The sequence below is a fragment of the Musca autumnalis genome, unplaced genomic scaffold, assembly GCF_047663935.1.
Source record: "Musca autumnalis isolate F117 unplaced genomic scaffold, ASM4766393v1 scaffold_1, whole genome shotgun sequence".
NCBI lineage: Eukaryota > Metazoa > Arthropoda > Insecta > Diptera > Muscidae > Musca > Musca autumnalis.
This window is the reverse complement of record NW_027411644.1, coordinates 220,522,623-220,538,611: the sequence shown is the minus strand read 5'-3', so window position 1 is coordinate 220,538,611 and position 15,989 is coordinate 220,522,623. Positions and strand designations below refer to the sequence as shown.

The following is a 15,989-nucleotide window of genomic DNA, read 5'->3' as shown; positions in this document are numbered from 1 at the left end:
TAGATTTGAACTAAACAGACAAGTTAAATAAAAGACTGTAAAAAGGTTTTTTTACAATAGACTCCATTTTCACCCTATGGCGTGTATTTTGTTGTTCGGCAAGAAATATCAAGAAAAGTATGGTATTTAATTTAATGCATAATAGCAAATAGCTTTAACCGTTTCATAGATATTGGTCGCTGAAGTCGTTAAATAGCAAAAAAAAATCAAGATTTTCATAATTACGAGGCCCCAGTGGCATGTGTTAACATATTCCAATGGTCCTCAAACTTTAACAATCTTAAAATCTAACCAAACTAACAACTTTAGGGGAGTGCCGCATAAAAAATCCGACATCGATGTTTTCCCTTTGAGTTAAAACCAGACTAATGCAACAAATTAAGACAAAGAAAATATTGAATTTTACATAAAATATTTGACAATTTAACAAATTTTATATTTTGATGGTATTACAATATACATATAACGATATTTTTATATCCACTCTGTGGTAAGGGGTCTCAATAGCACAATAATCTGCTAAAAAAGCGACGTTAAACGGCCAACAATCCTAATTTAGGACACTTTGAAGTTGTTTTGATGATTTTTTCCAACTTTAATTGTCAATTTTACGACTTTTATGACGATTTTCGGCCAAAAACTGTTTGCCTATTTTGCATATTCTGCATATTTTTTGCATATTTTGCATATTTTGCATATTTTTTACATATTTTGCATATTTTTTGCATATTTTGCATATTTTTTACATATTTTGCATATTTTTTGCATATTTTGTGCATATGCAAATATGCAAAATAAATACAAAATATGACCCTGCCATTGAATTTAGATTTCTTTGAAACGAATTTCGGTCCAATCAGAACCTTCGTATCTTTATTACTAAAAAATATGCAAATATGCAAAATCCGATGTCTACTAATCAAGAATATATATATAGTTTGTGGGGTCTACAATGATTATTTCGAGTAGTTACAAACGGAATGACAAACTTAATATACCCCCCATCCTATGGTGGAGGGTATAATAAGTAAACTATCTCAAAAAAGAATCACATTTTTAGCTGGCCCAATTATAAAAAACCATTTCGTTACAAACCGACTGTAGGCATTGTTTTTTATTTAAATGAAACCAAACTTGTAATAAAAAATGTTGTGGTGAAATATGAGTGTGTAATATTAGTGATATTGTAATCTGTATAAAAAAAACAAAGCTTAACAGAAACATTCAGTCACATTTTCATACTCATAGATATCGTTACTCAATATAATTTAGAAAAAAATGCTCTTACGGCCGTTCATACTTATAAGTGTTTGTTTTGTCGCCGTCGGGACGAAGGAGTTTTGCAAAAAAGACATATATTTAACTGAACTACATACGAAAAAATATAATGGAACGGCACAGATAGATGTTCTTGCAATATGGACTCCAGCTCCAGCGGGTATATTGCAAATCCCCGGTATATGTTCTGCATCTACGGGACTTCCTTTTCAACGAAAATGCCAACGTACTGAGGATAGTACTACAATTTATTCGAAGAATTCCCGAGATACTGAGAGTGTTGAATTATTGGATTGCAATAAAATATCCATAGTAAAACAGTGTAAGGAAGAATCATTTGAGCAGTACGATATAAAGAAGAACAATGTTACCGTTAAGTCCACGAATAAATGGCCCACAACCGATATGGGAGAGTTCGCAAATCCTATAAATGTCTGCTTGTACGCTTCTGGTTTGTCACTACGTCGGAAATGCTCTTTTAACAATAAAACCTATAGTGCCGAATGGGAAAAGCTGGAATCAAAAATCAAATGCTTAAAAGATATCAACGAACACATTGTTACCGAAGATCTCAACACTCTTTACCTGGAGGTGAAAAAAGAAAATGCAACAGGAACCATAGATAGCGTGGATGTAACCGCAAGACTAACCAATATCTTGTCCAAAAACAATAATATCCAACGAACACCAACTGATCTCGATTTCAGTACAAATATCTTACAGATGTTGACAGTTGGCGGTAAAACGGAATTAGTGGCATCACGTGTAGTAGGCATTACAAATCTGTTAATGGAGTCTGATGAAATTGTTGTACTTCAGTCACAAGCTACAAGTACACCAAAGAAACTACTAGGCACTGTAGAGGAATATTTCGATGATATGACGAATGTTTTTATGCCCAACGCTTCAGATTGTACGAATTTAACGGATGGTGTAAAATATTTTATTAAAAATTCTACAAGCGTTTTTTACATATATCCCGCCTGCAATAATGTTTCCGGTATTGCCGTATACAGCAAATCCTCTGGCCGTATCGAAATGCACTATGACAGTCATACAAATGCCCATTTCAAATATTTATATCTAAATGAATCTCTATATGATGTCCTTAAGGAGCCCAATATTATTGCTGCAGCATATTTTCCCCAAACTGTATGGAATGATATAAGCAAAGAATATCCGGGAAACCACACGAAATTTTTAGGACTTCGTATTTCGTTATATAAAAATCAAAACTTTTTTATTGAAGGCAATAGCAGAGTTCCAAAAACGCCTATATTAAGGGCATCCGTACCAGGATATACAGGTAAATATGAATAGAGGGTGATGAATATTTCTAAGGTTGGGGTATATCAGTTCATACTTTTTGGTTCCTCCCACAGAGAATATCAACATTCTGACTACAACTTAGGAATGTGCAATTAAAATCAATAATCGATTTTTCTACTTTTAGATTTTTGTCTAAAACTAAAAATGCGATTTTTCGGTCTGGCAATTATTTCAGTTGTCCTAAAACTCGACTTTCGACTTTTTGATAACCGCAGAAAATCGATTATTCGTCGATTTTCGATTTCTTTTTGATCCTTTGCATAGATAATAGGCCTGTTCGATAACTTCGCAAGTAAAAAGTATTTGCAAGTTCTTGCAACTACTTGCAAGTACTTTTCATTTCTCTTTTACTGAACAGCATTTTGTAAAAGTTTGCACAAATTTGTACAAACTTTTGAGTTATCGTACAGACATATGGTTGTAGCAATAAATAGTGCGATTATGAACTAGTTAACGACAAAATTACCGACTATAGTCGGTAAGTGGAAATTTTAAAGTGTGAAAAACTATTTAATATTCACCCTTATTACGGTTGACGTAGTTGTAGGCGTACAAGTGTCGTAGACGTTGTCGTAGGCATAGTCGTAATTTATATTTTTTTATTTAGTTTTTATTTAATTAAATTATTTGAGCTATCATGACCTAAGGAGTTGTGTATTGAAAAAGTGATATCTAGCAAAGTCCACACACATCCAACCAATATACTACGATCGTTTCGCTGTTTGTTTTATTCAGCTCATCAGGCATATTTAGATGTGGTGCTAGACAAAGGCTGAGTTTGAAAACTTGTATATATACTAAACTTATTGCAAATTTGCAATTGTGAAGTATTTTTGAAGCCTTTTTACTATCAAGTCAGTCAATATTTTATAATTGTTTTTATTATTATTATTTTTTATCGAAAATAAGCGAAATTCGGGTGGTACCTTTCTATGGCGGTCATATCAAAACGTGAACCTGTGCCGTCGGAATATTTTATAATTCCAAAGTAGACTAAATGCCAACTTTTAACTAATTCGGTTGGATAACGTGGCTATAACCTTCAAAATAACAGAAATCGAGGGTATCTTTCTATGGGGCCATATAAAAACGAAAATTCTTATAGGAATGTATGTATAACACAAACGGAGACTGAATACCAAATCTAAGCCATTTCGGTTGGATAATGCGGTAGAAATCTTTAAAATACCGAAAATCGGCAGGTACCGTTCTATGGGTGAAAATACAAATATACTAATAGTCCGGTCAAAATAGACATGCGTATAAGGGGGAAATAGCAAAAATTCCCACAAAGCTGAATTTTGGTGGAGAGCTAGGGTTAGCCATTAGAAGCAACGTCCTAAAAGTCCCCATCGATCCCATGGGTGCAAAACAAGTTATTCGGGGTCAAAGGTCATTTTTGGAGGCATTATTCAGTTTTTTTTTTAATTTTTCTCAAAAACGGTAAGACTTAGCAAAAGCCGGCTAAAGCAAGAGTTGTAGATTCAATAATTGTCTAGAAGTGTGGTCTTTATGATTCTTAAAAAAGACTTACCATTTTCGAGATATCGCGATCTAAAGGTCAAATTAAAAATTAGCCGCGTAAGTACATTATGAGGCGGGTCGGTTAAAGTAACGACACTGTGTGTTAGATACTTCCGTAAGCTTTCAAACGATATCCACTTTGCAGTAATCGGTTCAGTAGAACCGGGTCTAACACGCTTTTTAAATTTGGCCTTTCGGGTCGAATAACCGGCGAACCGGATCCGCAGCCGTTGGAAATTATACAATTTCGTAATCAGCGCAACAAACCCTACCTTCGGACAAAACTTGAAAAAAATCGGAGAGTTTTCGTTGGGGTCGTTCCCGTTGGGCCTTCGATTATACATGTGGGTTAAATTGGCTATTTTTGCATAAAATGACTCTAACATTGAATAACTCTACTGAATACGCTCCGATTTTGTTTTTTAGAAGATAGCTATAATTTCGCTCTTCAAGAAAATATATATTTTTTTGGGGGGACAGACCTGATTACTTTGCTTATTTTAGCCGGTTCGTCTGAATATGTGCATATTTCCCTTATAAGTGCATAAAAATCATGTGTTTTTTTAGAACAGCTATATCTCAAGAATGTTTCCTTCTAGGAAAGAATTATAAAGGTCAAACTGGTAGATAATTTTTCTGTCTACAATATTTACTTTAGTCACTTTTTGATTAGATCAACCATTTTCAAGAAATAAATCCGAAAACTTAAAAACCCTTAAAATTTGACCTTTGACCCTGAATAATGTTTTTTGCACACATGGGATCGACAGGGACTTTTAGGACGTTGCTTCTAAAGCTGAGTACACATTGCCAGTTTTGAATGACAGCTTTGTTGGTGCTTGCTAGTGTGGCCGTTCATTTTTGTCATTCATTATGCAACCACAAAATGTTTTGTGGTTGCTGGACGGTTGGACAGTTATCGCTAACTGCAAAATATCGACATTCAAAACTGGCAATGTGTACTGCTCTTAATGGCGAACCCTAGCTCTCCACCAAAATTCATGACCGGACTATAAATATAATAATGAATGAAGTACATTTGTCAGTCTATAGCAGTGTTAATCACCACTGGGCTCGCTGTCTGTGTGAACACACACAATCTTAATTGTGGTGAGTTTGAACGTTACTCTCACCACCGATCATCTTCTTTGTTTTAGCAATGAATTAACGCACACGATGTTTATCTAGAGAGGGATAGAGCGGTTGCATTTGTAGTTGCTGGTGAACACTGATCTATACCAGCGTCAGGCGATTAGGCGCCCGTGTGGGCTAATTTACCGTTGCTCTCTCCACACACACAATTCAACCCATTGAAAAAGCATGCACTCACACATTGACACCCAGTAAAGTATGCAATAGAAAAGTATGGTGTCTGACGCTGATCTAGAGCACTGCCGACCAAGAAGAGTAAAATTCTGAATATTTGCATCTTTTGACAGTGTGTTAGTAAGATTTATGCACGCATGCTGCAAAGCTCTCTTTTGTGTGCTCTTTCGTTGCGTTCGGGTCGTGTGTGTGTGAATTGCCGAAAAACTTCGTAACTTTAACAATACCAAAGAACGGCATTGATCTACATAGAGCTGTTCTTATCAAAATTATGGACAAACATACAATAAAACATCGACTTTTATTTTTGCGCGCTAAATCGGTACTTTTTTCCACTGTGCGTGGGTAGTGGTTGGAGCGCAAGAAAACTCTCAATAAAATTTGGACTTCGCAATATTTTGTCTAAACTTAGTTTAAGCCCGAAGATAAACTATTTGGATCCACACCGTCAGGTACCTCCCCCACAAAAGTACAAAAATGTTCGGAAAAATTGTGCGTACGATATCTCTTGAAGGGAGTGACCGATTTGGTCCATACTTTACACATCGTAATATAACTACCAGATATAGATCAGGTTAGCATATGGACTATATTTGTCCATTCTATCGGGTACTTCCCACACAAAATTTCGGATAAGTTCACTTCAAGACCTGCTCCCGAATTACTTTGATTTCTGTTGAAGCAACTTGCATTCGTTGCCTCAATTTTGACGGTAAAGGTTATTTCAGGGGCAAGTCCATACTTCTTGAGAAACAGCCCGAAAGGTGTAAAAACCCCTTGTGCTACCATATGTAGTGACCGATTTGGTCATATGTACAGTGAGTGGTCATCGGATTACGAAACTCCCTCGTCGTCCGATTATGAGACTCCCCCGCAGTCCCCTCGACAACTACCGCACATGCAGCCTTTAACACCAGCCGTGGTTGTCCCAATCCGGGAAAATTCATCCTTTTTGCAATTTAATTGCAATGGACTCCGAAGTAAGATCGAGGAAATAGTAGATTTTATGAGTCGGAGGAATATCAAGGTTGCTGCGGTTCAAGAAACCAAGCTTAACAACAACTGTAGCTTACAACGTTGCGATGGTTACAACGTGCTAAGGAAGGATCGCACCAGAAGTGGAGGTGGGAGATTAGCTTTCCTATTGCACCAGTCTATCCAATACAGACCTATCTCGCTTGAGCCTGTCTCTAATGACCCGTACATGGAATGTATGGGGGTAGCAGTCAGGTGTGGAACTGCCGAGATAGAGTTGCTGAACGTATACATCCCGCCGAGAAATATCTGTATCTCAGATTACGTGCCTAACATTAGCCCGCTTTTGGAAGGTCATAATCGTCGGGTCCTGGGGGACTTTAATGCGCTTCATGAGATGTGGCATTCGGTCCTCGAAAACGACCGGTGAGGTACAGCGCTGGCTGAGCAGATTGACAGCTCTACGTTTTGCACGGTCAATGAGGACGCCCCTACCAGAATTAGAGGAGAGTGTCCCAGCTCGCCAAGCATAACCATCGTGTCACCTGGTCTGACAAATGACGTTACCTGGCAACCCGTTATTTCCCTTGGATCAGACCATCTCCCCATAATTGTCTCCATTAGCAGACCACCCGATTTCATTACCTCTGAACGCCGCACATTCGTTCCGATACATCATCACTGCTGCAGCCGCACGCAATATCCCTGCTGGTCGAATACCCGAAGTAACACCAAACTTCCCAGCAGAGGCGATGGGATTAGCAAATGGGCGTGATGAGCTTCGCCGAACCAACCCCAATGAGTCAGGGAGCTGACACTGGAAGTTAACAGGCTGGTCGGCGAGCATAAGCGGAACAAGTGGTTACATCATCGAAAAAGTTGCAACATTGGAGCCGGTATAGGTTAATTGTGGGCAACGGTTAAGTCACTCTCGAAACCTGGAAGAAGGGAAGATAGGACCTCAGTCATGTTTGGCGACGTTACGTTGACTGACCCGAAGAGGTGCGCAATTTATTTCAATCGACAGTTTGTCGAGCACCCCGAGAGTGACAGGGCGAAGAGAAGAGTATTACGTCGCATCAGATCTCTTCCTGCCAAGGAGGAACCACCACAGTTTACAATGGATGATGTCGCCAATGCCATCAGGAACGCTAAATCATCCAAAGCGTTGGGCCCTGATGGAATCTCCATGGTAATGCTGAAGCAGCTGAATGAGCCGGAAGTGGAGTATCTCACTAAAGTTCTCAACTTGTCTCTAACCACCCTCATTGTTCCCGAAGTCTGGAAAATGGGCAGGGTGGTCCCATTACGGAAGCCCGGCAAGGATGCCAGCAAAAGTGAATCGTACAGGCCGATTTCGCATTTTGTCGCCCGTAGCAAAGACCCTTGAGGCCTTAGTCCTCCCCAGTATCAGAAATAGCTATCAAGTTGCCGATCATCAGCATGGATTCCGTAAGCAGCACAGCACGACAACTGCGTTGCACGCAATTACCACACATATTTGTCAAGGACTCAACCAGAGACGGCCGTGCGATAGAACAGTGATGGTGGCGCTTGACTTATCAAAAACCTTTGATACAGTCAGGCACTCCACGCCGTTTGAGGACATTGAGCAGACAACCCTCCGGCCAAGCTTGAAACGTTGGATAGTCAACTATATGTGTGGACGCCAGTCTTACGTGGAATTCAGGAACAAGAAGTCCAAACCCCGTAGAGTGAAACAGGGAGATCCCCAAAGTGGGGTGATATCTCCGGAACTGTTTTACCTCTACCTCTCCTGTATTCCGCCCCCTCCAGACGGCATCAACAGCCACTCTATTCACCACATGGACAGCGCAGTTTGGAAGAGAATTGAATGTCGTGGTCGACGGTGGCAGAATTCCGACCACAAACTGCCCTAAAATTTTAGGGGTCACATTCGACACTACTTTCACGTAGTGCGCGCACGCCACAGCTATCTGCGACAAACTGAAAAGTAGGAACAAGGTCCTCAAGTCCCTAGCCGGCAGCACTTGGGGTGCAGATAAAGAAACCTTGTTGACCACATATAACGCAATAGGTCGGTCTGTGTAAGCTATGCGGCGCCAGTCTGGTCCCCGAGACAAAAAACACCTTTTCAACTGCCCAGCCAAACCTACTCATCTAACTCCAGTGGATCTGTGGTTACATCCCATCGAAGCAGCCACTTTCCTGGAACTGGTGATAGACCCAGGGCCAGATTGAACAGAAGAACGAACATACAAACATAATAACAAACACTGTTACAACAACAACAACCGATTTGGTCTAAAATTTGGCCTTCGTCATATATTGTCCAAACTTTGTTTCAGCTCGAAGATGGGCACTACTTCTAGTACTTCCCCCAATATTTCCAAATGTTACTAATATGATATGCCCGATATCTCTTGAACGGGGCAACCAAGTTGGCCTACACTTTGGATCTCCTTATATTTTGTCCAAATTTAGTTTAACTTTTAATATGGATTATATCGGTTCTCTCGCCTCCCCCTCCCCCGGTCCTAGGGTGCCTCCCCCACAAAAGTTAAACATTTGTGTCTATGTGCAGTTGGGCGTCTGTTTAAAGATCCTTTGGAAATGTATACCTATGCTGTTCGTTGTGGTCCTGTTTACAGCGATATTTTGTTTTCCGTGACAAATCCATACTGGTCTAAAAGTTATACGATGGCCCACTATCGAAAAGATATGACTCCCAAAATAAGATCCACTTCCATAATGGACTATGTCGGTCCATTCCTTTAAAACCTCCTCCGCAACACTTTTAGATTTAATCCTAATCCACTTTTTTGTAGGCAAATTCAAATGTCCAAAAAGGGCCACAAAATTCTGAAAATACCCTAAATACATTCGATGTGTCCATAGATGAAGGTTTAAATTCACATAGGCTGAGGGTATATCTTTGTCGGCAAAACCGACAGATACTTTTTTACTTTATACCCTCAGAATTTATGCTAACGAGAGTATATGGTAAATTTCAAATTTCCTTTACAATTACATAGAAAAAAAAATTAAAAACTTTTTTGGCGAGCACATCCGCCATTTTTGGTACATGGGTTACGAAAAAATCGTGGTTTCAAATCTGTTCGCGTTCACAAAATTGGATGCTGCACTCAAAAGTTATATGCGGTTTTACTCTCTTGTAAAGAAAAAATATTTAAAAATGCCTATTGTGTTGCAATAAGAATATGTATATATGAATCGTTAGCAGCATTTGATATCTATCCGTAGATGCTAAAATAGTTGATAAATTTATTTTTATTTTCGCGGAAAATCAAAAAATATTGAAGAAATCTTGGAATAAATTTTATTTATTCTAAATCAGAGTCCAAAAAATCTCTAAAAAAATAATTTAAAAATACGTACAGAATCTAGACAACGCGTAGAAAAATGTGAGACCAAAATTATAAAGATCGCGCTTATAACTTGCATATTACAGCAACAACAAAGAACGGAAACTTATTGTTGGAAATTATTTCAAAAATATATTTTTGGTTAAATACGAAAAATTTGAAAAATAAATGTTGGGGGTTATTCTATTATTTCGCTTAATTTCGATCCAAATCCTGAAGTATTTTGCTTAAACTTCTACGAAAAAAGTAATTAGTCGTCGTGAAAGTATATTTGCTTTCTGTGATAAGCAATAGAAATAAGAAGTAGAGAGTAATATTGAAATTACAATCAAAGAAAAAACATAGAAGTTAAAAACCGTATAATTCGCGAATTGGTTTAAATCGGTTGAGGTGCATGTGCTTTTCGGATACAGGGAGTCCATGTCTATCAATATGCATGGATTTTCCCATGTTTCATTCAGCGGCCAAAGTGTGCCATCAGTTGCATCTTACTATTCAAAAAACATTCAAGTGGGCAAAAATTACGCGATGTGCATCTGATTTCAATGGCCACCTATTAAAAATACGTCAATATAAATTATTTTAGACAGATTCGTTAAGAACTGCGGATGTGCCACCACATTATATTTTGGGATAAATGGGGATATTGCTCCCGAATCTTTGCAATTTGTGACACACCTTTTTGGCAAATATTATAATCGCGTATAAAGGATTACATTTATGTAAAAATAATCAACGAAAATCGCGGTTAAATTCGCGGAATTGTCAAAATATATTTTTGCAGATTTTCCTACTTTTAAGGTATCTATATCCGGCGTTTTAGTGGATGGATTCAAACGCGGAAGGGCTTATTAGATCCGGCACGTAAAAAAACTAAAATCACGCGGGATTCAGCGGTACCTGTACGACAGTTGTAAATTTTAAAGCCAAAAAATAGGTTTTTTCAGAAAATTTACGCACCAAATTTTCGCCTTTGGACTCCTATTACTAGGAAGCTGTATGGAGCACACTCATGAGATATACATCGAACGACGTGGAATCGCGAGTTCTACAATCCTATAAACTAGTTTCAATTATTATCTAGTTGCACCATCTATTTATATGAAAAATTCGAAAAACACTGAAATCAAAACTTCAAAATGTCAGCATCGATTTTAGGGGGATGCAGTGTATATATCGAAAAGTCATACACTAGAACCATATTGCCTAGGGGGCATTCTTTAAATCTTTCTTTGAGCACAGGTTTGAATTTTCCGTGGTTTGGCCAGAAATCAAGAAAGAACATAAAAAAACTTGTAAACTTCAACACATTTTTCCCATTTTTTTATATTACCACCAGCGCAGCTTCCACGAAAATTATTTGTTATGGTCCATATTATGAGATCGTAGCTAAAACACTTCAATATATATAAATGTATTCATATTTTATAAAATATATTAACAGTTCGCGACTTATTAAATGGTGAACCTCAACTTCAAAGATTGTAAAACTTTTTTGAATATTACCATATACACTTTCATACGGGCAAAATGTGCCTCATCGAAATAACGGTTTTAGACCCCAAGTATGTTTGGACGAAATGTGTTTCAGACAATTAGGAGTCGATTGAGCAATGTCCATCCGTCTGTCTGTCTGTTTGATTCGGTTCAAATTTTGGCTTTCGCACTATTTTGCCCAAACTTAGTTTAAGTTCGAAGATGGGCTATATCGGTCCACTCCTTCTGGTACCTTCCACAAAGAAGTTCGAAAATGTTCGGAAAATTTGTGCGCACGATAACTCTTGAAAGGAGTAACCGATTTGGTCCACACTTTGCACATCGTGAAATTTGTACCAGATAAGGTTTTAATACGGACTCAATCGGTCTATTTCTTCGGGTACCTGCCACACAAAATTTCGGAAAAGTTCAGTTTAGGGCCATCTCTCGAATTGCTTTGATTTTTGTTTTAGAAACTTGTATTAACTGCCCCCCATACCACGGTGCAAGTTTTATCAGGGGCAAGTCCATGCTTCCTGAGAAAATAGCATGAAAGTTGCCAAAAAAAAAACCCTATGACACCGTGTGAGGTGTTTGGAGCTCAAGATAACTCTAGAACGGATCTGCCGATTCAGTCCAAAATTTGGACTTAGTAATATTTTGTCCAAACATAGTTTAAGTTGGAAGATAAGCCATATCGGTCCACTCCTTCAGGAACCTCCCCCCACAAAAGTTCAAAAATGTTCGGAAACATTTTTCGTACGGTAACTCTTGAAGGGAGTGGCCAAATTGGTCCATAGTTTACACATCCTAATTATCTACCAGATATAGATCAGGTTCAAATATGGACTATATTTGTCCACTCCATCTGGTACCTCCCACACAAAATTTCGGATAAGTTCACTTTATGACCTGATATCGAATCACTTTGATTTTTGTTGAAGCAACTAGCATTCGCTGCCTCAATTACGATGGTAAAGTTTTTTTCAGGGGCAAGTCCATACTTCTTGAGCAAACAACCGAAGGGTGTAAAAACCCGCTATGGCACCATATGTAGTGGCTGGAGATCCACTTCCATAATGGTCAATGTCGATCCATTCCTTTTAGTATCTCCTCCGCAAAACTTTTGATCTTTAATCCTAATCAAAATTTTTGTCGGTTTAAACGCCCAAGATTTTTAAAACCCCCTAAATACATACGTTTTTTGCGAAAAAATTGTTTCAATATACACAGACTGAGGGTATATGTATCTCTGTCGGCAACGCCGACTGATACTTTTTTACTTGTTTGTATTACAAAATTCACGTCCTCATTTTGGTCTGTAACTTTTCATCAATGTGTATATGTACTCTATTTTCATTCAAAGATATTGGTCACCGTAGATATAGCCCATGTGCAAACTTGATCTGCCTATGGAAAAAAATACACTCGGCTGCAAAAATACTTGTAGCGTTCTAGCTCAATAATCCTGTTTGCTACAGGGGTTACAACAGACGGAAGGACGGACATGGCTAGATCGACTCAGAATATTACCCTTATCAAGAATATCTGTATACTCTATGATGTCGCAAATGCATATTTCGATGAGTTTCAAACGGAAAAACAAACTTAACATACTCTCCATACTATGGTGGAGAGAAGACCAATATTTATTTTTATTGAACTTTTTCTTCTTTAAAAGATGTTAAGCGCTTTATGATAATAATGTAATAATATATTTATTTTTTTATTTATAATTTCAGATGAACTACCTGGCAACATATCATATATTTTCAACAAAACTCAGCTGGTGGGGAAAGAGGCAGTTCAATGTGGCTGGTATAACCTTGACATTTGGTCTATGACTACAATAAGTAATATCGATTCGGAAAATGTGGCTGTATGTGAAACTAGAAGTCAACATTTTGGATGCCTTATCGGCCAGAAGTCGAAAAAATATAAAATTAATGATATTCTAAGTATACTCGTCAGTTACAGTCAAGATATTATTACAATAGTCGGTTGTGTACTATCGTTGTTTGGTTTATCAGCAATTTGGTTGACAGCTGTTTGCTGTAAGCAGTGGCGTAGAAAACGTGAAAATTTATTAAAACTAAACATTTGTTTGGTTTTAACGCTAATCATGGCGTATTTCCTATTCATAAATGTAACGGAAATGCGCCAGACTTTCTTGAACAAATTCAATCTTGACTATTGCTTTGCGGAAGGAGTATTCTTACAATATTCAATTTTAGTCCTTTTCTCTTGTATGTTAATCCTGGGAATACTACAGTATCGCAAATACATCACCATCTTTAATTATTATGTATCGGGAATGGACAATGTGATATATAGTCTATGTGCTTGGGGTATACCGGTCATACCGACACTGTTGGTTGCGTGTCTAGATCCCAGTTCGTATGTTCCAATTTCAGAAATCATTTCGATTAACAACAATATTTGTTATCCGTCTGGTAGGAGTTTCTATTTTGGCTTATTTATACCCATGGCTATTATATGCATCGTTAACATTAGCATATACCTCCGTATTATTTGTAGTCTTTGTTGTAAAACTAAACCGGATTATAGACATAACAAAGACAATAGGGATTTTATTTTGCATCTACGCTTATCGATCCTGTTATTTTTCTTACTGGGTGTATCATGGCTTTTTGGTATTTGGGCACATATGCAGGAGAATGAAGTATTGTCCTGCCTATTTTGTTTAACTGCAACGCTGCAGGGATTTATTTTATTCGTTTATTTTGTAATACTTGACAAGAAGATTAGCAAAAATTGGGCTATTTGTTGCTGTGGCAAAGATTACTACATAACCGAAGATATTCCAACAACCTACAATAGTATTGGTTTAAGGTAATAATAAATTAATATTTCCATATGTTTAAATCAACTAAAGTAAATTATAATAAAAAAGCAGTTATTATAATAAAAATACATTTGTTTATGTTGCATTCTTATCACCGCATAGTGCGAAATATGGACACTTTAGTGGAACTTTACTCACAACTTTTAATGTGAAGAACGTAGGTAACTAAAATTTTCCAAAAATGTTTCTTATAGTTGAGGGTCGTATGTGGATAAATATGGGCCACATAGACCTGCGGTTTCCTATAGCCCCCACATATCGGTGGTGGCCGTTTTTACGTATTAGGTTGATTTTTCAACCGAGTTTGCTGCAAATTGGTATGTTGTGGTTTCAGTGGATGGAGAACATATGTACAAAATATTGTCAATATCTGTTCGCGTATAGGTTAGCACCCATTGAGCGGTACCGGCCTAAATAACATATTTTAAAGATTCCAAGCACATTTACCAATCTATTTGTTTGCTTTTTGGTATTTTTAGTCCGGTCAAAATAGACATTGAAATAGCAAAAAATTCCCACAGAGCTGAATTTTGGTGGAGAGCTAGGGTTTGCCATTAGAAGCAACGTCCTAAAAGTCCCCATCGATCCCATGTGTGCAAAAAAAAATTACTCGGGGTCAAAGGTCAAATTTTAAAGGTTTTTTAGGTTTCGGGTTTATTTTTTGAAAACGGTTGATCTAATCAAAAAGTGATTAAAGTAAATATTGTAGACAGGAAAATTATCTACAAGTTTGACTTTTATAATATTTTTCCTAGGAGGAACCATTCTTGAGATATAGCTGTTCTAAAAAACACATGATTTTTATGCACTTATAAGGGAGATATGCACATATTCAGACGAACCGGCTAAAATAAGCGAAGTCATAGGGTCAGTCCCCCAAAAAATATATATTTTCTTGAAGAGCGAAATTATAGCTATCTTCTAAAAAAAAATTCAACAAAATCGGAGCGTGTTTAGTAGAGTTATTCAATGTTAGAGTCATTTTATGCAAAAATAGCCAATTTAACCCACATGTATGTAGAATCGAAAGCCCAACGGGAACGACCCCAACGAAAACTCTCCGATTTTTTTTCAAGATTTGTCCGAAGGTAGGGTTTGTTCCGCTGATTACGGAAATGTATAATTTTCAACGGTTGCGGATCCGGTTCGTCGGTTGTTCGACCCGAAAAGCCAAATTTAAAAACCGGGTTAGACCCGGTTATACTGAACCGATTACTGCAAAGTGGATATCGTTTGAAAGCTTACGGAAGTATCTAACGCATAGTGTTGTTACTTTAACCGGTTCGCCTCATAATGTACTTACGCGGCTAATTTTTTATTTCACCTTTAGATCGAGATATCTCGAAAATGGTAAGTCTTTCGTAAGAATCATAAAGAACAATCTTGTCGACAATTATTAAATCTACAACTTTTACTTTAGCGGGCTTTTGCTAAGTATTACCGTTTTTGAGATAAATTAAAAAAACTGAATAATGCCTCCAAAAATGACCTTTGACCCCGAATAACTTGTTTTGCACACATGGGATCGATGGGGACTTTAAGGACGTTGCTTCTAATGGCCAACCCTAGCTCTCCACCAAAATTCAGCTTTGTGGGAATTTTTGCTATTTCCCCCTTATACGCATGTCTATTTTGACCGGACTATTTTATGTTCTCTGTAGGTAGAAAACCGTTTTTCGAAATATTAGCAACGTATTTTCTCGTATTGCTATAGCCCCAATATGAGGGGCTTTATTTTTAGAGATTTTTTATACCCACCCACCATAGTATGGAGGGTATATTAAGTTTGTTTTTCCGTTTGTAACGCATTGAAATACTCATTTGCGACCCTATAAAGTATATATATA

The 15,989-nt window shown here is 37.5% G+C and overlaps 2 protein-coding genes across 2 annotated transcripts in view; one reads left to right on the top strand and one right to left on the bottom strand.

Moving 5' to 3' along the window:
- Window positions 1-15,989, bottom strand: part of LOC141389158 (uncharacterized) — a 185,251-nt gene that overhangs the window by 130,173 nt on the left and 39,089 nt on the right. The window lies entirely within an intron of this gene.
- Window positions 1,242-14,133, top strand: LOC141390782 (adhesion G-protein coupled receptor G4-like). The gene is made up of 2 exons (XM_073963748.1): window positions 1,242-2,584; window positions 13,019-14,133. Exons 1-2 carry the CDS (start codon window positions 1,279-1,281, stop codon window positions 14,131-14,133), a joined length of 2,421 nt encoding a protein of 806 aa, XP_073819849.1. The 5' UTR covers window positions 1,242-1,278.

Bases quoted from the DNA above. Each gene is read 5' to 3' on its own strand.
- LOC141390782 (XM_073963748.1), top strand. From the start codon at position 1,279: ATGCTCTTACGGCCGTTCATACTTATAAGTGTTTGTTTTGTCGCCGTC. The intron at 2,585-13,018 runs GTAAATATGAAT...TTATAATTTCAG, and splicing joins ATCCGTACCAGGATATACAG to ATGAACTACCTGGCAACATA.